Consider the following 25,144-nt stretch of genomic DNA (forward strand, 5'->3'; position numbering starts at 1 on the left):
AGCCCATGTTTTGACCTAATTATTTTGAAATGATGCACAATTCATATTTGTCATAGTTATACCCAAGTACTTTTTTCCAGTTTGAAACCTTGTTTTCTCCATCAAAGCCTTCTGGTCTTCTTTGTTAACATTTTCATTTTCTAAAGGTTAATCTTAAAAGCTGCTAATAAACCAAACTCTTTTAATTTATCCATAAGAACTCCTAGTCCCTGCAGCGGGCTTTCTAAAGTTAACATCAAATAATCAGCAAATGCTCTTGATTTATACATTTCTTTTTAAATCTTTATTCCCATAACTCTCTCATTTTGTCAAATGTTTCTAAGCAAGACTTCTAAGACCAAGATGAAAAGTTAATGGGGATAATGGGCATCCTTGCCTTGTCCCCTTCTGCATATCACAAGGTTTGGTCAAATCTCCATTAACCAGTATCTGTGTTGTCTGTTGTGTATAAATTGATTTTACCCATTTAATAAAATTATTTCCAAAGTTCATTTCTTGCAAAACTTCAAAAAAAAACCACCCAATTCATACTGACAAAGGCCTTTTCTGCACCCAAAAAAATCAAGCAACTTGCTTTTCATTATGATAATTGAAATATTCCAAAATGCCTAATGCATTTCTTTTACAGTGGTACCTCAGGTTACATACGCTTCAGGTTACAGACTCTGCTAACCCAGAAATAGTGCTTCAGGTTAAGAACTTTGCTTCAGGATGAGAACAGAAGTCGGGCTCCGGTGGTGCGGCAGCAACAGGAGGCCCCATTAGCTAAAGTGGTGCTTCAGGTTAAGAACAGTTTCAGGTTAAGTATGGACCTCCGGAACGAATTAAGTACTTAACCTGAGGTACCACTGTATTGTCTCTTAGCTGTCTTTTAGACAAAAATAAACATTGATCATAGTGAATAAGGTCCTGTAGAATCTTTTCAAATCTTTCCACCAATATCAATGTTAAATAGTTTATAGTCATTATTCAGCAAGGAGAAAAATCAATATTTTTTCACTAATATTTTTTCACTTTTCACAAAAGCTATAATTTTATGGACAAGTGTCAAGCTTATGCAAGTGTCCATGTGAAATGGTGGGAAAAACCTTTCCTGGCATATTACATGTGGACAGCATTGTTGTAAAGAATGGGGTGATTAAAAACAATCAATTCTCCTGTCAGACTGAGAATATCCCCTCACTCATGAAATTTAGGATATTCCACCATTTTTCAGGAGAGTTTCTTTTCTTTCAGCAAAGTCAGCATATTATCTGAGAGAAACTAAAACAACATCAAGCAAGTATGCCAGTTGGTCTCTCTAACTTAACCTAACTGAACACCTGAAGGGAGGGGCTGATTCCGGAGCACAACACAAAAGCCCCGCCCACCAGATGCCAGACATTCTACTGTTCAAATTAGGCCCCAGTCTTTTTCTAACAAGCATAACTTGTCACAATTTGTTGACAGGCACCCACAAATAAATACTTCCAGTGCAACACTCTGTGCATATGAATTCTTACTATGCATTAAGGAATTGCAAGTTAGTATGACGTCCATGTGGAAAGCTGTAATGCCCACAGGAAACTACAGTTGGCAATCTAATGATTTATGGATATTCAGCTCAGCATTTAATTTGCAGAAAAGATAAATGTCATGGAAGTCCCCCTTTTTAAGAAGAGGATTTCATGTTAATTGATATGACAATGCATCACCTGGTCAACAAATTTCCTTTTCAATTCCCTGCCTTAAAATCAACAATCAACAATAACAAATATTACCAGCCAGTACTTCAATAGGTTGTTTCTGCTTATGTCCATACTTTCAAGGTAATTGCTTTCCTTCGGGGGCACGATTACCTCTGTTTCTGGTGTTTATCTCAAATTATGCGAAATCGTTTATATTTTGTGTTAAAGACTACCTTAAACCTTTTACAGCAGGGATGAGGAACCTCCTTTCCACAGGCCAAACTTTGCCTGATATGGCTTCATTTGGCCCGCAAGACTATTTGAAGGAAGCCATGCCCAGCTGCCCTACACCTGATACCTTACATGTTGTTGGAGGTGGGACAAAGTAAGGGTGAGACAAAGGACCTTATGTCCAAGGTTGAAAGGATCAGCACAGAGCAGGCTTTGCAAGCCTTCCTGCACTCCCTCTGCTTCTGCCGGCAGGAGGGATGAATGGGCCAAAGCAGCTTCTAACTGTCTTTCATTCCCCACCCTCACCTCACCACTGTCGCCTCTGTTGCTGTAGGGAAAAGAGACTGCATATTTCCTCCTCTCCCTTTCTTCAGTGAAAGCAGCAGTGAGAAGTGTGAGAATGAATGGGACAAATAAGCTTATTTCCTGCTTCATTCTCCGCTGCCACTGCTGCTGTGTGAAGGAGAGCAAATCCTACATTTTATAGGGTACATGTCTTTCTTGCCATTTCTACAGGAACAGTGCAAGGAATTTTGACAGGTGGGCAGAAGCAACCCATCTGCCAGTTATATGACATCAAAATGATGTCACACAATTGGCAGATGGGCAGCCCCACTGGCCTTTCAAATTTGGCCCACAAAGCTTATGCTGATAATGATCTAGCCTGTGGAGCGTAAAAGGTTCCCCACCCCTGTTAAACCAGGTTGTAATGTTTTGTGAGGCAAGGCAAGAGAACCTCAGCTCCTGAGACGGTTTTTGGGTGAGCCCACCTGTTAAGCCTAGCTAGGGAGAGCCAGTCAGGATGGACCTGCCTCCTTGAAACATCTGGGCAGAACCTGACAGAAGCTTCTACATTATTCACAAAAAAGAGTTGGGGGGGTCTAGGAGAGCAATATCAATTCTACTCTTTTCTAAATCACACCCAGTTTGAAGTTAGTGATAATTAATCTAAAAACGTTATCTAATTACTAATTATATTGATATATGATTATATTTTCTTTCTTTTACAAAAGCATTGATGTATGTCCACACTCTTCTTGTCTGACTTTTCTCCCAGATTTGTAAGCTGCTTGAAGGCAGAGACCTGCCTCCTTTTATAAAACTTTGTAAAATGCCCTACATTGATAGTGTAGCACAAATAATGCCTTAGTAATTACTAAATTCTCAGGGAACAAATTCCTACCAGTACTGTGTCTCAGTAGTGGTAAAAATGTGCCTGGTATAACAAGACGGTCAGGCGTTTGACCATATGACAGAGGTTGCTCTTTGGGATTCAATTCCTGTCATCATTCCCTTCCTCCTTTAGCTATCTCCCTCCTCCACCTCCCCTCTGCCTGAAGCACACACACTGGTTTATGATTTTGCTCTCCCACATGACAGCTTTTCCATGTCAGCCCTATTTCCTTCACCCCTTCTGGTCTAATGCCTATTGGCTGCCGTGGCTGAACACAGAGGAGGGACAGGCCTTAGGTCCTCTATAATTACGGCCCATTCCTTTTTTGAAACTTTTCATCAAACTCTTAGGAGGGCATACATCACAGCTGAGCAGCATCTTCATTGCATCAGTTTTGGGAAATGGCTAGATCCAAACTCCTCTGATTTCCAAAACCACCCAGCTCACTTTGTTGGATAACTCTCCGTGGTGTGAATGCAACCAACACAGAGGGCTTCCTCCTTCAAAAGGACTGGGAAGGTAACTGAATATTTTTAGGGCAGATAATTATCTTAGGGTTGTTATGCCTGCAGGATATTCTTTTTTACAGGCTGTATATATTTTAAGTGGAAGACAGGAGTGGCTGGCGTGCTCTAGTCCATGGGGTCATGAAGAGTCGGACATGACTAAACAACAACAACAATATATTTTAAGTGTCCTATCCTTTACAAATATCTAATATTGTGGCTTGGGATGGAGGAGAAATATGATTCAATTTGCAATTAAAGGTGAATCTTTCCCAAACAATACATGAACCGAAACACTACCATCCTTCAAAATTTACACTTCTCTGAATTTTGCAGTGCAGTTATCCATCCAAGTAATGTGTACCAAGATGGTAAAGTTTTCATTAAAATGTATATAGTCATGAAAGTACTTCAATTAGGGAAACTGCTTTGCAATAATAACAATATTAGGTTAAATTGCATACAAAAATGTGTATATGAGGAGAAATTTGCACCCAAATGCTGATAAATTTCCATGAGGACTTGAATGAACAAATTCACAAACTGATATACGGCAATGCGGAGGGGGGGGAAAGTGGGATGGGAAACTGAAATTGATACATTCTCCAGTCCTAATTATGGATGGAGTTTGACAGTGTGTCTTTTCTGGTGGCTGAGTGAAACTATCTGTAATGGGGGGGGCAATATGCTTTAAAAATGAATGGGGGTTCTGTGTGAATTGGGAATGGTGGAGAAATTCGTTCAGTTCTCATTTTAATGCAAGATTTCCAATTTTTCACTTTCCAATATAAAATGCAAACCGCAGCATAGCTATCCTTCAAAATATATGCTCCTCCAATTTTTGTGATGCAGTTATCTCACAAAAGAAAATGTGTGCAAGAAAACCTATATTGGGGGAGTGTGTGAGGGAGATGGGATGAGGGAGAGAGAGAGAGAAATTCAAAACCATATTATATTCAATATATGTATGTATGTATGTTGTGGAAATGCAGCAAATCGTACTGTGCTGAATATTAGAAAATTAAAAGACTAAGAGGAACAAAAATTGGCAGATTTGTACATTCCTAGCAGCACTTTTGTAGGAAAAATATGGTATGCATCCCTGTTCAATGTATACATACATACCGGTACATACATACATACATACATGGCAAGGAGCAGTAACTCACAGCATGAGCAGCACCAAGCATCAGTGATCCTGTCAACAGGAGGACCATAGTTCAGTAGCAGAGCATCTGCTTTGTATGCAGAAGGTCCCCAGTGTCTTTAAGTAGGGCTGGGAATGTTCTCAGCTTGGAACCATGGGGAGATGCTGCCAGCCTGTATGGGCAATGCCTAGATCATGGGTAGGCAAACTAAGGCCCAGGGGCCAGATCTGGCCCAATTGCCTTCTAAATCTGGCCCACGGATGGTCCAGGATTCAGCGTGTTTTTACATGAGTAGAATGTGTCCTTTTATTTAAAATGCATCTCTGGGTTATTTGTGGGGCATAGGAATTCACTAATATTTTTTTCCCTCCAAAATATAGTCCGGCCCCCCACAAGGTCTGAGGGACAGTGGACCGGCCCCCTGCTGAAAAAATTTGCTAACCCCTGGCCTAGATGGACGGAAGATTAATAAATAAATAAAAAGCTGGTCACTGGTTGTCCAACAGACATTTTAACTGAACTTTGATTTCATAGTTTTAGCACACTTTTCATTTTCTTTCCAAGGAACTTCTTATACACCACTTAGAAATGATTGCAATTAAGTGGTTTATAAAATATTTAAATAAATAAATTACAGGCAGTTTCAGTGAACTGAAAATTACCCTTGTAGATTTATGCAGATGCACAGTCTCTTCTATGCCAAAGACACCTGAAACTTCAGTAAGTCAGAGATGATAGATAGATAGATGATAGATAGATAGATAGATAGATAGATAGATAGATAGATAGATAGATAGATAGACAGACCTCTTTTTCTTTTTTGCTTTTTTGGTTTGTGTCTCTCATTTTCATGGTAGCTACAAAAAGGAGACAGAATTTTTGTCTCTTCCAGTTCCCGAAGTCTTTGTCACACCCTAAAGCAGGGATGGGGAACATATGACTCTCCGAGGTTTGGTTGGGCTACAACTCCCATCACTCCTGACCACCAGCCATACTGACTGGGGCTGATGGCACTTGGAGTCAAACGGTGATGAATAAATAGCTCAGATGATAGAGCATGAGACTCTTAATCTTAGAGTCATGGGTTTGAATGCCACATTGGGTGGAAGATTCCTGCATTGCAGGGGGTTGGACTAGTTGAACCTCTTGGTTCCTTCCAGCTCTACAATTCTATGATTTTATGAACATCTGGAAGGACACAGCCCTATATGAACAATAATATGATCTGTGTCCCAGCCCTATATGAACAATAATCAGTCCCAGGGAAATTCATGCAGAGTAACTGTTCAATATCACTGTTTCTCTCCTCTCCTGTAACTCAGAGAACTCATCCTTATCTTCCTTCCACAGGCAAGATCAGGAAAGATCTTTAGCTCCAGGTCCCACCAACAGACTCAAAACTTTGGCTGAGCTTTAAGGTTTCCATCGCAATGGGCAAATTTTCTGCTTTACCTGTTCTGACCTATTGCCTGGCCTGCCTCATCCTGAGAGTCTCCAGTCAGACAGCCGTGAGCTTCAGGAATACCCCCATCCCCTTTGAGGTTCTGGATCAAGATAAAGCTTACAGTCTCATTCAGCCTGGAATATTTACAAACTCCAGAGCCACCGCCAACCATTCAGGCAACCTTATTGGAGATGCCATCACAGAGGGCCCACAGCTGTCAGTCATGTGTGCTAAGCCAACAGAAATCCGACAGGCCTTCAAGTACATTAACACGTTTGTGTCTTGCACAATCTTCATTGTGGGCATCATTGGGAATTCCACCCTCCTGAGGATCATCTACAAGAACAAATGCATGAGGAATGGGCCTAACGTCCTCATTGCTAGCCTGGCTCTTGGGGATCTGCTCTACATTCTCATTGCTTTGCCCATCAATGTATATAAGGTAAGGCCCCTCTTGGCCAGGGTGGGGAAAGAGGAAGAAAGCACTTATTACATCACTGCAACGCAGTGCCTGGGGAATCAAGACTTTTCAGCAATAAACAGTGATCACGAGTTAGGTGACTGCCATATATACTAGGTTGAAGATGGGACCTATCCAGGCATTCCAATCCCTTGTGCAAGGAGGGTGAGTGGGAGATGAGGCCCATTATTCCCATTCTTGTTAGCCTCCATAATAATAATAATAATAATAATAATAATAATAATAATAATAATTCATTACTTATACCCCACCCATCAGGCCAGGCCTCCCCAGCCACTCTGGGTAGATATTAAAAACACAATAAAACATCAAACATTAAAAACTTCCCTAAATAGGGCTGTCTTCAGATGTGTTCTAAAAGTCATATAGTTGTTTATTTCCTTGACATCTGGTGGGAGGGCATTCCACAGGGCGGGTGCCACTACTGAGAAGGCCCTCTGCTTCCCTTCTTGCAGTGAGGGAACCACCGAAGGCCCTCGGCGCTGGACCTCAGTGTCTGGGCTGAACGATGGGGGTGGAGACGCTTCTTCAGGTATACTGGGCCAAGGCCGTTTAGTGCTTTAAAGATCAGCACCAACACTTTCAATTGTGCTCAGAAACCTACTGGGAGTCAATGTTGGTCTTTCAGGACTGGTGTAATATGGTCTCGGCAGCTACTCCCAGTCACCAGTCTAGCTGCTACATTCTGGATTAATTGTAGTTTCCGGGTCACCTTCAAAGGTAGCCCCACGTAGAGAGGATAACTTCTGATATAGGAAAACTTTTCTGTTCCTGAGGGTCCCCATGCAGATTCAAAAACCTGGATCTCATGGTGTTCTAGGTTGCACAAGGAAATCCTCCATGAGCAGAACAGGTTGTCTGCTACATATGTTTGCCTCCCTGATCATGAATCACAGTTGGTGCAAGGGCCAGAGCAAGCACACTCATCCCCACTCTACATGACCTAATTGTGAGGGTTATTAGAACACCATATTAGGGGTAGCATGCAACACTCAAAAGATGCTTCTCTTTTGGGTAACATGAGGAATAGGGAAGAAATCCGATTTGGCTCACTTTTTAAGGTGAACCTACCTAATTAACACTTTCTGAAACTGTAACACAGACATCCTTAGGAATGCTCCAGATTTAGCAGTGCTGTTCTCTAGTCCAACAGTGTGTCTAAGAATGCATATACAGTACTAGAATAAAGCATGCATGAAAAAGCACATGTTGTGGAAAATAACATTTTTTCAAAAAAAATATTTGAGAACATTGTAAAAAATGTGTATGCTAATCAAAACTGTGTATATACGAGCAGAAATTTGCACTGAAATGCTGATGAATTTTCATGACTCCCCCCCCCCCCCATAAGAAACTTATGTGGAAATTTGGAGAACTGCAGATACGATTGGAAAAACAAACTGAGAGAAACCAAAATTGGAAGATATGCCCATCTGTACCCTCATATTATGTAAATTTGTGTCCTCTTTTCTTATGAGCTATAAGTGCTTGCCACATGTTGGGGAAGACACAAGCACAGCAGTTTTTTCTGTTTTGAGAGTAATTTATTTGGGGGAACATTTAGACACTGGATAACTCCCCTTTTCTCTGAAATGGTATAGAGTGACCATTAACAGATAAGTGAAGTCATGTACACATTGCCATTTAAAGAGGACTTTCCTTGCCCCATCCCCTAATATGACCAATAAGTCCAGAGCAGGGCTTCCCAAACTTGGGTCTCCAGCTGTTTTTGGACTACAAATCCCATCATCCCTGGCTACTCATCCTGCTGGCTAGGGATGGTGGGAATTGTAGTCCACAAACAGCTGGAGACACAAGTTTAGGAAACCCCAGTCCAGAATTCAAAATTCCCCACTGCACCATGGTGCAGAGATGGGCGGTTCAGAAGCATTTAGGAAAGCTTGGTGTTTATTTCCAAGCAGAAGCATCCCTCTTTGAACTCCTTTCTTAGCCCTGCAGCTGAGGACACAATCAAGCTACTGTTTTGCATCTGAGAGCCAGAAGTTGGTCATATGTCAGAGAAGCAGCAAAACTCGGCTTTCGCATGTACTCAGCTGGGAAGCCTCCAGTGCAAAATATTTATGTGAGATGTAACTGTTTGTGCAGGCTGACTTGGATATTTCAAGTTGTTTTGGATGTTAGCCAAGGCACCTCCTGATTACAATTAATCAGGAGGGGCCTTGGTGAGGAGCCAGAACAGTTGTGGACACATGGCATGTGAGTGTAGGGTCTCCTTCATGGGGACTTTTTTTGAAAGGGCTGCTACTCCTGCTTGCCTTCTCTGAAATTGGTACAGCAGCAACAGCTTATACAATCAGACCTTTGGTTCATCTTGCTTAGTATTGTCTACAATGACTGGCAGGATCTTTCCAGGGGTTCAGGCAGGAGTCTCTCCCAACCCTGCATGGAGATGTCAGGGATTGAACCTGCGACCTTCTGCTTGCAAGGCAGATGCTGTAACCACTGAGCTATGGGCCTTCCCAAGAACTGCCCTCCTCTCTATTTCTAGATGCAGAGATCTTTGTACATCCCTTGACTGACAGAGAGAAGGAACAGAAAGTTGAACAAACTCTTCCCTATGTTAAAGAAGAAAGGAGTGGTTTTATGAAAGAGAAAAGATGAGATTAAGTTAGATCTTTAATTTCTCTGCCAATTTCCCATGAAGGAGATGGAAGCAGTTCACAATACAGTGGTACCTCAGGTTAAGAACATAATTCATTCCAGAGGTCCGTTCTTAACCTGAAACTGTTCTTAACCTGAGGTACCACTTTAGCTAATGGGGCCTCCTGATGCCACCCCACGATTTCTGTTCTCATCCTGAAGCAAAGTTCTTAACCCGAGGTACTATTTCTGGGTTAGCGGAGTCTGTAACCTGAAGCGTCTGTAACCCGAGGTACCACTGTATACAAAATAGAAGCAGCAATCATGAATGCAATTGTAGATTGAATTAACTGAAGCGTAGTGTCCAGATCACAGGAAGTAAGAGTTCTGACTTAGTTCTGCATTTTTTATGCAGCCTAGGGATAAGTAAGTCTTTTTCACTTTCTCTCTGTTTCTTACTTTTTCAGTTTTCCAGTTTTAAATTCAGTTCAGATGCATTTCTTCATCAGTCTGCAATTTATTTACAGTGGTACCTCGGGTTACATTTGCTTCAGGTTACAGACGCTTCAGGTTACAGACTTTGCTAACCCAGAAATAGTACCTCTGGTTAAGAACTTTGCTTCAGGTGAGAACAGAAATTGTGCTCCAGTGGCGCGGCAACAGTAGGAGGCCCCATTAGCTAAAGTGGTGCTTCAGGTTAAGAACAGTTTCAGGTTAAGAACGGGCCTCCGGAACGAATTAAGTACTTAACCCGAGGTACCACTGTATTTTTAAAAGAACAATCTTCAAGGAAATTCATCAGCGTTTCTCCTAAAATACACTCCCCCCCCCAAAAAAAACCCCATAATGCATTTTGTATGCTATTTCCACTAACAATTAATTCTATTGTTTTTATGGATCACTGTTGTGATGCCATGATGCCAAAAGTTTTTTATGCCCCCCAGGCCTGGCCGTATTTTATTTATTTATTTATTATTTTTTTTTAAATAACGTTTTTTAGAGGCTGCTTCCATAGGCCCCCTGCTGTGATACTGTGCTGCCAGAGGGGTTTTGTGGCATGTGTCCATTTTTAAAATAAAAAATAGCAATTTAAAAAAATTCAAAAATATTTTTAATTAATTATTTTTTTAAAATATGCATTTACTGCCCACTCTGAGAAGTAGCCCGCTGTGATGACCCAAGGTCTTTGTGCCCTCAAGCCAGCCCTAATTTTTCTCCATTTGAAAATAGTGGTGATGGTCATGGTCATATTTTACTGACCACTGACCACTCCCATAGATCCACTGCTGAGATTCAGTGGTGCCAAGTGTGCTATGTGACCCCTCCAAGATGAGCATTAGCTATCTGAAATATACTCGGAGTCGAGAGTGGATTTCATGCTCTTTATTCAGCTCGTAGTGGTGAGGAGGAATGGAAGTTCCCCCAGAATGTCTGCTTTATCTACATTATTTACACAATGGGCCCCATGTGATTGGCTAATTCCAGGATTCTCCTGTAGGCCAATCAAGTTGTGGATTCACTTCCACCTGGAGCTGGATTGGGTGGCTCCTGTGGACCAATCAGACTGCTGCATTCTGGATCCTATTGTTCTAGGACCAATCAGACTGCTGCATTCTGAATCCTACTGTTCTAGGACCAATCAGACTGCTGCATTTTGGATCCTATTCAACTCAGTACATAACACTCTCCATGGTTTCAGATGGGAAATGGACATATTTCAGTAGCAGAGCATCTGCTCTGCATGCAGAAGTCTCCAGGTACAATCCTCAGCCTCTGCACATAGCGCTGGGAAAGACTCCAGCCCGAAACCCTGCAGTACTGACAGTCAGTGTAGACAATACTGAACAGGATGGGCTAACTCCCTGACTTGGTATAAGGCAGCTTACTCTGTTTCAGGTGGGAGTCTTTTCCAGCTTTGCTAGGAGATAATGGAGATTGAAGTTAATGCCTTCCTCGTGCAAAGCATGCACCTTGCCCCTAAGCTCCTGCTGCTACTCAAAGCCCCTGTCTTGCAAGCAACCAGAGTCTGCCTCCTTTCTGTACACCCATGTACAGCCCACGTCTTCAGTGCCTGCATAGGCTGGGTATCAGGAGACCTTCTCTGACCTTCCGATCACAGGAACGTAGGAACATCAACACAGCATTCCCAAGGAATAGGTCCTGGTGCAGTGGATTCCCATTTGCTCATGTGAGCACCAGAAACACAGCAGAGTAACGGGAGCAAAGCTGTGGAGGTTTTGTTGCATATCTAATATATTTCTTCTAATTAAACAAATAAAAGAACAAACATGTATGAGAGAAACAGCTCTCTCATACTGCCATCTTGTCTCTAGACAGGTCAAAGAAAAAGACACACAGTGCTAGGGACGGAAATCTGGAAGAGTAGCTTCTGCCCCCTCCTTTCTCTCAGACAGAAAGTAAAACAAACATGACCTGGTGATCCTTGCAATGGGAGGGATGAAAATGCTGACACCTCCTCCCTGTACCCAGAAGATAAGCAAATGAATTGTTTGTTTTTCTAGCCCTCGTGCAATTTTTTTCTGGAGCAGTCTAAAGGCTAAATCAATTCATGACTGCTACCAGTTCTATCTCTAAGGGGTGAAATAAGGGGTGAATGGGTGGGAATGAATGTCTGAAAGCTTTCCGAAGTGCCATGCACACCAAAAACTAACATCTCAAGGATAAAGATCAGCAGATCCCTTTCCCTGCCTTGACATATTAGCTTTCCATATGCAGGAAGGGTTTTGTTATGTACAGAAGTTCTCACCCTGGGCCAGCAGGGGGATACTGTAGATAGTTTTCACTCAGATCCACATATGCAAATAAGGAATTGAAAATGACGTTCAGTGATTGGATAGTTACAGAAAGTGGTTACTGTTGCTTTGTAGTGGAGCTCTATATAAGCAGGTTGGCTGAACCCTTCAGCCCTGTTCTGGTCTGGACCTGTGAATAAACAAGAGCTGTTTGAAGAATCACTGTGTTGCCTGATATGTTCACCCACAATTTAACAGGTTTATTATTATTATTATTATTATTATTATTATTATTATTATTATGGTCCCATCTGCACTAAACATATAAAGCAGCATCATGCAAATTTAAACAGCCATAGCTTCCCTCCAAAGCATCCTGGGAAGTGTAGTGCTGAGAGCTGTTGGGAGAACCCATTCTCCGCAGAAGCCTGCAGTTCCCAGAGTGTCCTAGAGAACAGGATTGATTGTTAAACCACTGGGAATTGTAGTTCTGGGAGGGGAACAGGGGGTCCTGTAACAGCTCTCTTTGCCCTTAATAAACTACAATTCCCAGGATGTTTAGGGGGTGGGAAACAATGACTGCTGAAATAGTATCTTAGCCCTTTAAATGTATGGTGCAGATGGAGCCTGTCATACCCATTAGACCCATTGAAATGGACTGAGGTCCATTTATTTCAGTGGTTCTACTCTGTGACTAATGTTGGCTATCACCTATAGTCCGAGAATGGCTAATTTTAGCTGTTTCCCATGGCTTAGAACTCCAAGCTGAGTTACTCATGGAAGTTCATTCCTGCACCAAAGCTCAAAGTCTTAATAGGCTATGTATGACAACTGTTCTATAAACCGGACAAGTTGTTCAGGACCTAACACAAAGAGGAAATCTCATTCTGGTTGTTGAATGGATATCCTAACTGTTACGAAATTTATTTCATTAATCCACATTTTATTATTTACCGTATCCGTGTAATCCAATATTTAGCGTGAACTGAAACAAAACTTTCCAGTCTAATTCAAAGTAAACCAGTCTGGTAATCAGATTTCCAAGACAGCTGATTCACTGATTTAAGAGCTTTTTTAAAAAGGAAAGAGGAACTTCCTCAGCCAGCAAATCATTTATGAACATGTAAGGAGAGCTTTCATAAATTCTTCTAACAGTTTTCAAAACTGAGATGTTTTACATTTATAACTATTTTGTTTCCAAAGTTCATTCATCTAATGATCTGAAATTATTTTCTGCTTTTCAGCTGACATTCTTCAAAATACAGCTGACTGATATTTTACATATTTGTTCCATGAGCAGAACACTTGAATTTCATACAAGAACTTGCAGATTTATGTTTTTCTAGGGAAGAGGCTACACATAGCCAGAATGGTATTGTTGGACTCATAGGGACTCATACGGATGCAGGTGGCGCTGTGGTCTAAACCACTGAGCCTCTTGGGCTTGCTGATTGGAAGATCGCGGTTTGAATCCCCACAGCGGAGTGAGCTCCTGTTGCTCTGTCCCAGCTCCTGCCAACCTAGAAGTTCGAAAGCATGCCAGTGCAAGTAGATAAATAGGTACCTCTGTGGCGGGAAGATAAATGGCATTTCCATGCGCTCTGGCTTCCATCACGGTATCCCGTTGCACCAGAAGTGGTTTAGTTATGCTGGCCACATGACCCAGAAAGCTGTCTGTGGACAAACACCGGCTCCCTCGGCCTGAAAGTGAAATGAGCGCCGCAACCCCATAGTCACCTTTGCCTGGACTTAACCGTCCAGGGGTCCTTTACCTTTTACCTTTACCTTATTAGTTGGACTCAGTAGTGACTGATGCCCATTGTGACTGGTCCTCCACAGTCCTCTCCCCATTCACTACTGCCTGTGGCACTTCAGATGTGATTGGGCTCTGAATCCCATCAGCCAGAGCTACAGCAGCCAATGGTCAGGCGCACTAGAAGCTGCAATGAAGAAATATCTGGAGGGCCACAGATTCCCCATCTCTAAACTAGATAAACCAATTGCCTGACTCTATATGAGGCATTTTTATATGTTCATTAAAGTGATCTTGTACAGAGCAGTTGCTGCACCACTGAGTCCCTCCATGTTTGCTACTAGGGCGAGGGGATGTTTAGCATTTTTGTGTAGCATTTTGTTGTTGGCTAGCTTTGAATGGATGGGCATCAATTCAGCCTAGAACACCTACACAACAGAAAGAGGTGATACAATGGTGAAAGTTCAGAATGGGACTGTAGACTACAACCAAGGAACATTTCTGAATATTAAAAAGTACTCCTGGCAACCAGAAAGCCGGGGTGGGCACCAAATTGTCAAAGGCTGGTGTATGGGTTTGCCTGATGCCCCTACACATGCAAAGAAATGAGTACAAAGTTATAGGAATCCAGTTCTCCGCTGAGATGGCATGCTAATGATGTGTTTCCCCTCTTTCAGCTGCTTGCAGAAGACTGGCCTTTTGGTGTGCAGGTGTGCAAATTGGTGCCATTCATTCAGAAGGCCTCCGTTGGCATCACAGTCCTCAGCCTCTGTGCTCTCAGCATAGACAGGTAACAGACCACCTTTGTTGCCTCCTGTCAAGCCTGGTTAATTAGGTCCATTCAGCCATTCACTTAGCCAGCCCTACCTATACAATTCACTGACCCTCTTCAGTCGTCCCTGAACACTGTGGTGGATAATCTTTTCAGCCCAGTGGAGCTACACTGTCTTTAGAGGAGGAATGTGGTCCTGCAGATGTTGCTGGGCTGAAACTTCCACCTTCAACTCCCCTGCTGTATTTTCTCCATGCATTGTGTGGGAGTTTTCAGATGTGAGCAAAATATGTGTGCAGCAGGGAGGTTGGACTAGATGACTCTTCTGGTTCCTCCCAACTCTACAGTTCTATGATTCCATGATTCCATTTGCTTTTTCCTGGGCTGCACATGGCAGGTATAGAGCTGTGGCCTCTTGGAGCCGGATCCAAGGGATTGGCATCCCCATGTGGAAGGCTGTTGAGGTGACCCTAATCTGGGCAGTGGCGATCATCCTAGCTGTCCCTGAAGCCATTGCTTTTGACTTGGTGGAACTGAATTACCGTGAACAGACGCACTGGGTCTGCATGCTGGCCGCTGAACAGAAATCCAGCTTCATGACGGTATGTTCTCTCTTGTTCAGCCAGATGATTTGAACAACCAAGGGAAGGGATGGGCCAGACTGTCAATTACGGCTTCTCATGTCCCCTATTTTAAATTCAGCTCCCCACATTTGCGCATCAGCTTGTGAATTCTTATTTTGTAAAACAGTTCTCATAGAAATTCACCAGCTTTTTTTGGTGCAATTTCCCCCTTGTTTATACATTTTTATATGCAATTTCCCCTAATATAAATATTGTTGTATATCGGGGGCGGGGGGTTGAGGTTGGATTAGATTGCCCTTGTGGTCCCTTCCAACTCTACAACCCTATGATTCCATGATTCTGGTTTGTTTTTTTCCTGGGCTGATCATGGCAGGCACAGAGCTGCCTTTTTGTATGCTATTTTCACAAATGTGTACCTTTACATGCACACTTTAGTTTATGCATTTATTTATTATTTTACGCATTATTTGGATGGAGAACTGCATTCCTAAAATTTGGACCATTGGGAAATTTGAACAATGGCTGTGTTTTGGTTTGCATATTGCTTCGGAAAATGTGACTTGTGTAAATTTGCCATTAAATGCAAACTGAATCAAAGTGTGTATTCTTATGTTAAAAGTGTGCCCCAAATGCATACAATGAGATGATTCCATTTGCTTTTTCCTGGGCTGCTCATGGCAGGTATAGCGCTGTGGCCTCTTGGAGTCGGATCCAAGGGAATGCATACAATGCGTACAATGAGTTGGAGCAGGGCAGAATAGCATGCAGTTAATGTATCATAAGAACATATGAATAGCACTTGATTTCTTGGAGAAATCAGGCCAAAGGAGCCCCATTTGGTCCAGCCTCCTTTTCTCACGTTGGCCAGCCAAATGCGCACAAGATGCCCGAAAGCAGAACCTGAGCACAACTGCACCCTCCCCTCCTGCAGCTCCTAGCAACTAGTATTCAGAAGCATTACTGCCTCTGACATTGGAGGCAGAGTATAGTCATCATAGTTAGTACCCATTGATAGCCAATGGGATGCAATGGCACATCATGGGAGGGGAGGGAATGGAACAGCTGAGTAACTGAATGCCGGTGAAACCAGAACATGTTGGAATCAAAGGCTCAGTCCATCTCTGGTCTTCATGTGTTCCACAGGTGGTATAGGGACAAATGTCCCCCAGGCAATCCCACCCTCCACACAACAGCTAACAACTCCCTTGGAGAGGCAGCTGCTTTCATACCTTCCTTCCCTTCCATCTGCAGTTCTACAAGGATGTGAAAGATTGGTGGCTTTTTGGCTTCTACTTCTGCCTGCCTCTGGCCTGCACTGGCGTCTTCTATTCCCTCATGTCATGTGAGATGCTGAGCAAGAGGAATGGCATGAGGATAGCACTCAACGACCACATGAAACGGGTGAGGTCCCCCAACCAAGGCTCAAGGGAACAAACCCTGTTCCTTGGCTTAGATGCAAGGAATGACGTCAGGCCACCAGCCCACATGGCCAGGCTTTGCCTGCTCTGTCTGGCAGTGGCTTTCATAAGAAAATAAGAAGAGCTGTGGTAGATCAGGCCAAAGGCCATACTGGTGTTGTCCCATGGGTCAACCAGGTGCCTATGGGAAGCTCACTAGCAGGAACTGAGTGCAAGGTGCCCAGAAGATGGCCTGCTAACTGAAATCTCTTTCATTGCAGTAGGGAGCCTGTGACTCTATGGCCATGTTTGGGCTCCGCTGCCCATCGTCTGTGCTCATTGCCTGTATCTGGGGTGGAGAGCCACAGCTGGAGATGCCACGGAATGAACATCTGAATGAATAGTGGCCTGTCCTCTGAATTTTAGAAGTATGCTCTGATACAGAGGTGGGCTTTCTGGTTGAACAGCCTGTCTCCCTCATGCAACTGGTGAAATATGAACATCCTTCCCTTTCTTCCATTCCTGGCATGCAGGACTCTGAGGGTGTTCTGGATATTCCCTAATACCAGAATATGGTAGTCATCTGAAGAGCTAACATCGTGCAGTGATTAGAGAGTTCCTTAGCTTTCATGAGGTTGTTGTGGAGATTAAGAGAGGAGGTGGGGATCTGTGCATGCCACCTTGAGCTTATTGGAGAAAAATGTGGTCCATAAATGCAATTAAAAAAAATAATTTCAGAAAGAGATTCTATCACAGCTTCTTGTCTTCTGGAAGAGTCAGTTCAGACTTCAGGCTGGACTATTATTATTATAACTGTAGTAGATAGGTAGCCGTGTTGGTCTGCCATAGTCAAAATAAAAAAAAATTCTTCCAGTAGCACCTTAAAGACCAACTAAGTTAGTTCTTGGTATGAGCTTTCGTGTGCATGCACACTTCTTCAGATACTTCTTCAGCACACGAAAGCTCATACCAAGAACTAACTTAGTTGGTCTTTAAGGTGCTACTGGAAGAAATTTTTTTTATTATTATAACTATTATTATTATTAATCACTGGAAGTGTCCGAAGTCCTGCATTTGTGGGCACAGTAACATAGTAAAGCAACTCCTTGGTCTCTGCTTCTGTACATCACTCAGCAAATAGCTGAACTTTCAGCTCATAGTAGTGCAGGATGAACAACAGAGAAACCAGGGTGTGAAACAGCAGTGGGGAGCAGAAAGACAGGAAAAGACAGGGCTTGGGCGTGAAGAATGTGGTTGATGGTATTTATTGATGTCTTTACCATGTTATACACATGCTCAAGTCATCTTTGCCTTTTGTTGCTCCTTCATTCATTAACTTCAATGACTGGACTGCTGGTATTCCAGCGCCGGGAAGTGGCCAAGACAGTGTTCTGCCTTGTGGTGATATTCGCCCTCTGCTGGCTACCTCTCCATCTCAGCAGGATCCTTAAGAAGACCATTTATAGTCAACAAGATGCTGATAGGTGTGAACTGCTTAGGTAAGCTCAATATCAGAAGCTCCTTATTTTCTTCTTGGTGGTGGAAGAGATCTCTACCCTCCCTGAAATTAAAGAGGCCATTTCCAGTGTTAGAAATACAGGTAGCCACTTCATACTGATTTGGACCACTGGTTCATCTAACTCAGTATTGTCCACATTACTCTTAATTAAAAGCAAGATGTATGGGTGGTCCATATGGTGATATGGTGTAAGGGGTAAAGGAATGCAAGAGGCATAAGGGGATCCTCCAACATATAGGGCTTTCAGACTTACTCATGAGCTGTTGATAATGCATTTTGATCACAGGCAAGACCAGTGTCAAACGTTGGCATTGCTCGGTACTTTATGCTGGCCCACACCTCTGCTGGGAACCCACTGCCAAACTCTGGAGACTCCCAGGGCACAGGAAGGTACCTTTGTACAAAGTCATACTATTTGCCCATTTAATCCAGCACTGCCAACTCTGGCAGGCAGCAGCTCTACCGAGTATCAAACAGAGGTATTTACAAGCACCCGCTATCTGATAATCTTAAGAGGAGACAACAGGGGGTTGAATCTCACACCATTGACATATGAGGCATGTGCTATCAGCCACAGCCCTTTCTACAAAGTTTGCATGATGGTGGCCATAAGAATTGTCAAAGGATTGAAACATGCAGCTGCCATCATGCTCCCTTCTGACGGCACTGACTCTCCATTCTCTTCTCCACTCCAGCTTCCTTCTGGTCATGGATTACTTTGGCATCAATATGGCTTCGCTCAACTCCTGCATCAACCCCGTGGCTCTCTATTTTGTCAGCCGGAAGTTTAAGAATTGCTTTCAGGTAGGATTGGGATTGTGCTTATGGAGGTGCAGAGGAAATGTCCAAGTGCCCCAGCCAAGTTGTTACCGGGACGAGGAGGAGAAAACTTTATTGGGGCTAATTCTCTCTCTCTAGTGCAGATGTCGTTGTTGTTATTGTTATATTTTATTACTGAGCCTTCACCCTAGGGCAGGTTGTGATCCAAACACATTAATATTAAAACAAAATACTGCACAATATTATGAACAGATGTTGCTGAACTACAGCTGCCATCATCATAGATTTCACAGAACTGTAGAGTTGGATGGGACCCTAAGGGTCATCTTTTCCAACCCCCTACATTGCAGGAATCCTGCCCATAACCATCTCTGGGTGAGCTCAAACCACTAAAATTCTGATGAACAGCCAGACGCACTGACCCATTGTACCACTGTCATTGACCGTTGTCCCTGGGAATTGACCATGTTTGGTGGGACTGGTAGGAGTTGTAATTCAGTTACATCTGGAGGGCAAAAAAGTTCCCACATCTGCCATCTCAATATGTTCTTGTTCTTCAATACATTTGCACATGCAGAACGAGTATCACCAGAAGTAAACATTACCCAAAGACATTTAAAGTTAACCTCTTGGGATTTTTATTTGTTTGTTGCATTTATGACCTGTCTTTCCATTAAAAAAATTTCTAAGGCAATGATCAACAATAAAATCCGCAATAAAATAATATATAACCCTTTTAACAAATAAGCACCACAATTAATCAGATGAAATATATTAAAGTGCTGTTGCAGTAGAGGCTGTGATTGAGAGGAACCCAAAGGACTGAAACTGGCACACAGTTTTCTTATCACAATGTTAATTGAGTCCAAAGGTCAAAAAGCCAGATTTGCAATTTTTTCAACATCCTGAAAAAATATCTCAAGGACAGCACAGAATGCAATATTGTCTTCATCTTGGCCTGCCCTTGGTAGTGCTGTCCCTGCCTCTCTCTGGGATGGGGACCTTGGTAGAGCCTTTATTTATTCATTACATTTTCAGCCCAACCTTTTCTCCTCCCAAAGAGCTCATGCTGGCATCTATGGTTTTCCCACTCCTCATTTTATCCTCACAACAACCTTGTGAGGTAAGCTAGACTAAGGAGACAGTGACAGGCCCAAGATCACCCACTGAGCTTTATGGCTGGCGGCTATTTGATCCTGGTCCAACACTCTAGCCACCATACCCTGCAGGTTTATCATCTTCCTAGTGCTGTGGTGTAGGGTGGTTCTTCATAAGCCCTAAACATCTCTGGTTTCTTTCTCATAGTCATGCCTTTGTTGCTGGTGCCAGAGACCAGCTCTTGGCATTGCACCAACAGATGACAAGGGCTCTGTTGGGAAGTGGAAAGCCAACGGGCAAGAATTGGGCCTCGATCGGAGCAGCTCCCACCTGAAGTACAGCTCTTCGTAGACGAGGGAATAAAGAAGAGGAGGCTCCACCAGGACTATGGAGATGGCCAGCCTGATTTTCCTTGTGGTTCCTCTTCAACTTCTCTGCTTTATTCTGGAAGGAACTGGCAGTTTCACCACCCAGCCCTTTGAAAAGATCTTGCTCACCTGATGTTCCTTAGCCCCTTATTACTTCCTTAACCCCACCCAATTAATGAATCTTTCTCTCTTTCTGAACAGCAGAATGCCTCATAAAAATGAATGGCAGGTTGGAGCAGACCAAAGGCGCTTATAGTCTAGAGGTGGGGAAATTCAGGCCTCTCTGGCTGGTTGCTGATGCTCTCCCATGCTACACACCCCAACAGCCTTGCTTTGCACCCTCCTTGGCAGCTTTTGCCTGCTGAGAATGAGTCCCTGAATGAACTTTGATTGCGCCCCTTACCTGCCTGGATGGAGAGAGAGAGATGAGTAGGGGTGAGTGTGTGAAACCTTTGAAACATGCGTAGCTGGAAAGTAGCCTACTGTTCAAAGGTAAGAGTCAAATTCATTGTTCTGCCCACTTTTGCTGCCCATTTGCATGTGGCCCCTGTAAGGTTGCCTAATGGCGAATGTGGCCCTTGAGCTGAAAAAGATTCTGCACCCAAAGATGCAGTTGATGTATTAGGTTCCAATTTTCCCTGGATATCAAATAAGGGCACAGTTGGAGAGAGGGAGGACATGGAGAACAGGAAAGCAGAATGGATGTGGTTCTGGAAGGGACAGAATTCTGGAAAGGAACTGGACAATATAGCAGATTCCCTGCTCCCTCTTGCCTAAAGCTGGGTGGGTAGATCTGTAGCTAGGGATGGGAGGGAGAGAAATCTTATTCAATTCATGTTTAAAGCCAAATCTATCAAATTCACAACATCTGAAGCAGTATGAGAACCAAAACACAGCTGTCCTTCTGAATTTGCATGTGTCCAGATTCTCCAGTCAGTTTTGTGGCCAAGCAGTGTTTACAAAAATGCATGTATCAGGGGGGCAGTGTGCATAAAAAAATATTGGTGAAGATAACATAAAAAATGCATGTGTTAGTCAAAACTGAAGGCAAAAATGTATTTATTAGGCACTAATACACTGAAGAAATTTCATGAGAATTCTTTTGGAAAAGATTTTTGCAAATTGCTGCATAAATGTGGGAAACTGAACTTAAGATGAGGAAAATGAGAAAGTGAAAGAACTAAAACTGAGAGTTATTTCCATCCCTTTCCATAGCAGAGCAGACTGTTTGGCTATGGATTATGGTGAAGTGGTGGTAGATTTCCTGCTATGGCTCGTGCCTCTCCTACTTCCCCCTTTCACCCCTAGTCATCCCTACACTCCCAGGTTTCTATCTTGCACATGTGTAGGTAGGGATGAGGGAGAAATTTGATTTCGTTCGCATTTACAGGCAGACTTACTTGATTCATACTTTCTGAAACAGTAGGTGAACTGAAACTCAGCCCTCCTTCACAATATTGGCAAGTCTCTAAATTTTGCAGCAGTTTTTCACCCACATTTAATTTAACACACACCCATAAACATGATAATAGCATACAAACATGTGTTACATTAATGGGAAATGCTTTGCACAAAAATGTGTGCATCAAGCAAGATTGCTTACAAATATGTGTATATGAGCAGAAATTCACACTGAAATGCAGATGAATTTTCATGCAGATTTTTTTTTAATGCTAACCGATATGTAAATAGGGAGAACTGAACTTGAGGTTAGAAAATGTGTCCTTGGATTATTGTACTTCCTTTTCGATGGAAGACAGAGTTGCATGTATAGAAAACCTCTGATTCCAATATAGCTGACTGCAATCATTATCTGTTGCTCCACCCACTTTTGTCTCTGGCCCCACCCATTCCTGGCATGTAGGCCTTGGAAGGTTGGCCAAGATGGAATGTGGTCCTAAGGCTGAAAAAGGTTCCTCACATTCTTCTTCTTCTTCTTTGGCAATCACTTGTAGCCAAGTAGGATTGTCTTCCATAAACAAGGTTTTAACAGTGAGTCTGTAAGTGACTGTGGAGGCCAATTCTGGATCCACATGTCCTTCCACAGTGGGGGCATAGGTTTCCGGGCAGGAGTAGATCATATACACATGGACAATACCAGTGCTCCACCTACTGTGTCATCACTTCCAGAATATGGGTGGTATTCAAATACAGTCGTACCTTGGTTTTCAAACAGCTTAGTTCTCAAACGTTTTGGCTCCCGAGCACCGCAAACCAGTGACTGTTCTGGTTTGAGAACTATTTTTGGAAGCTGAACATCCAACGGGGCTTCCAATTGGCTGCAGGAGCTTCCTGCAGCCAATCAGAAGCTGCACCTCGGTTTCTGAATGTTTTGGAAGTCAAACGGACTTCCGGAACTGATTCTGTTCAACTTCAGAGGTAACACTGTATGTTCTACTCAGAGTGGCTCTATTGAAATTAACATATGTAATTTAATTATGTCCATTCATTTCAGTGGATCTACTCTGAGTAAAACTTAGTTGAATGCTGCTTTGCATATGTGACATCACTTCTTGTGAGCTGAAGCCACCAAGAAAGCAAAATATGAGATTGGAATGGGAATGCCTCTCCCACTGTAATGCTTTTGTGATCCACCATAGTCATTTTCTTTCATCAGCTTCTTTTCACCTCTTCTCCTGGACTACTTGGCTCTGAAGATAGCTCAGTCTTCTTTATTTTGCATTTTGCTAGCCTGCTGGTGTTTCAATGCTTACCTATGTGAGTGTGTTTGTGTACACAGTAGCTTATCTCTCATGCATGTATATATTATATATTGTACAGAAAACCATGTAAGCTTTCGGACTTCAATAAGGTAACTGTGAAACAGTTACAGAATCTATTCGAGATTAAGTCTTCAGTCCTATGCCCACTTAGCATTTAACTCAGTGGGATTTGCTTCTGAGTTATATATAATGAGTTCATATAATCACAGTACAAGTAAACTCTTAAGGGCTGTATCCAGCGAAGCTGACCCACAGAAATTAATGGACACGGCTAATTTAGCTCCAGTAATTTCAGTTGGCCTACTCCGAGTAGGATTTCGTTGGATACATTCCTAAGCTTCTGCTAGACAAGATAGTGCTGTGATTTAAGAATGACAAGCAGCTGTAATTTGCTACAATATGACTGGTTTCCATTCGCATCAGGTAGATGTTCAAGGGTACCAATGAGATTTGAAAATGTCACATTTGTGAATGTGATCAACTCATGCGCTGGTGATCAGCACCACACTTGGGCCTCCTTTTCCAAGTATTTTGAAAAGGATTTCTTTGCAACAGAATGAACGTATCATAATTTTGGGTTGTGACTTTATTCTGTAGTGTATGTAGCCGTGATATATATTATGCTGAATTGCAATTAAAATTTCATTGACTGTGCCTCAAACCTTTTTCTGGCCAATATGCTGACTGGCAGTTGCAAGCATTAGTAGTAATGGCAGAAGGCCTTAGTCATCCCCATCCATACTATAAGCCATCTACTTCCTAGTTGCTTGGATATAATTTATTCTATTTCTCTGTTTGTGATGGCTGGGTGTAAGGGCTTTTGCATAACTAGCTGAAAACAGCACTACCCATTCTGCAAGGATTCCCACAGATGTCGGGAACTCCAAGCTTTACAAAAGTACAGAATGTGAGGTTGGGGGACCTGAGGCAGGAGCACCCAGAGTGTTCAACACAAATCGTATACAAAGTGGCCATGGAATGCTGGCTGGTTGGGTCAGAGAACTGGGTGCTGGGTTGCACTGCCTCAGATACATCTCTCCCAAAGAGGGGGAAATACATCTGGAAGGTGGGGAGCGGAGGCTGGTCCATTAGGGCAAAGAGATCACTGCCTCACAAACTCAACCTGCTTTCTTACTTGCAGCCAGTTCAGAGGGTGGCCCTGGCTGTGTGCTTCCTCCTTCTTAGCCTTGGTGTTCCCCTTGCAAAATTCAGCAGGATGGGGAGGAAACTAGAAATTGTCGAATCTGCCTGCTGTTGGTTCTGGCTCCACCTGCTGTTGGGCTCCTTCCTTTCCACCCAACCAGTTGCAATGAGCAACAGCCACCAGTAGTTAGGTGATTTCGCATCCCTTCCCAGCAACTGTGCACTCAGCCTGAAGTCATTATCCTGCATCCCTTTGCACAAAAAAGAAAACCCTTGCAGGGAGGAAGTCACCATGCTGCAGTTTTGCCAAGTCGTTAACTCTATCACAGTCTTCCAAGAAGTCACTTCCTCAGCAGAAGTGAATGTGAAATACTAACTTGAACTAGGAAGGAGCGTTATTCAGAAATACCTGGGTCTAGCTTGCTTCCTGACCTAACATCTGCATAAGCAAAGCACACCATCAAGCCACTTCCAGGGCCATGTTGTTCAATTTGTAGGTGAAGGAACAATTGTACGGCAAATGGTGACATTCATACCCCTGTCATTCTCCCAGCTCAGTGTGAATAAAATATTTCCCTATATCAAAGATTTAGAAGGATTCTTATTAATGGTTACATGGGCCTGGGAATCTACTAAATACTTCATACTGCTATCTAATTCATCCCTCTCGTGTGTGCCTCTGGAGAATGCAAACATAGTGCAGACAATCCCATGAGCCCCAGTGGCTGACATGGGAAGGAGAGAGTATGCTCAGCACGTACCATGTACCGTATTTTTCGCCCTATAGGACGCACTTTTTCCCCTCCAAAAATGAAGGGGAAATGTGTGTGCGTCCTAGGGGGCGAATGCAGAGCTCCCTGCAGTCCCGGGGCAAGCGCAGCTCTGCGCAGCCATCTGGAGCGGGGCGCGAAGTCGCGCCCGCCTCCCGATGGCTGTGCAGAGCTGCCTGCAGTCCCGGGGCGAGTGCAGCTCTGCGTAGCCATCTGGAGCGGGGCGCGAAGT

The 25,144-nt window shown here is 43.1% G+C and overlaps 1 protein-coding gene and 1 long non-coding RNA gene across 2 annotated transcripts in view; both read left to right on the forward strand.

The window, feature by feature from the left end:
- LOC310698098 overlaps positions 1 to 25,144 on the forward strand; it is a 384,750-nt gene that overhangs the window by 193,142 nt on the left and 166,464 nt on the right. The gene's annotated exons all lie outside the window — the stretch shown is intronic.
- On the forward strand, positions 3,327 to 23,660 carry LOC310698734 (endothelin receptor type B-like). Its single transcript, XM_083486159.1, has 8 exons — positions 3,327 to 3,591; positions 6,077 to 6,612; positions 14,436 to 14,548; positions 14,928 to 15,132; positions 16,366 to 16,515; positions 17,877 to 18,010; positions 18,726 to 18,834; positions 20,116 to 23,660. The coding sequence occupies exons 2-8, from the start codon at positions 6,157 to 6,159 to the stop codon at positions 20,257 to 20,259; spliced, it is 1,311 nt and encodes a 436-aa protein (XP_083342285.1). The 5' UTR covers positions 3,327 to 3,591; positions 6,077 to 6,156; the 3' UTR covers positions 20,260 to 23,660.

This window comes from Podarcis liolepis (genome assembly GCF_965112155.1).
Source record: "Podarcis liolepis genome assembly, chromosome: Z".
NCBI classification, from domain to species: Eukaryota; Metazoa; Chordata; class Lepidosauria; order Squamata; family Lacertidae; genus Podarcis; species Podarcis liolepis.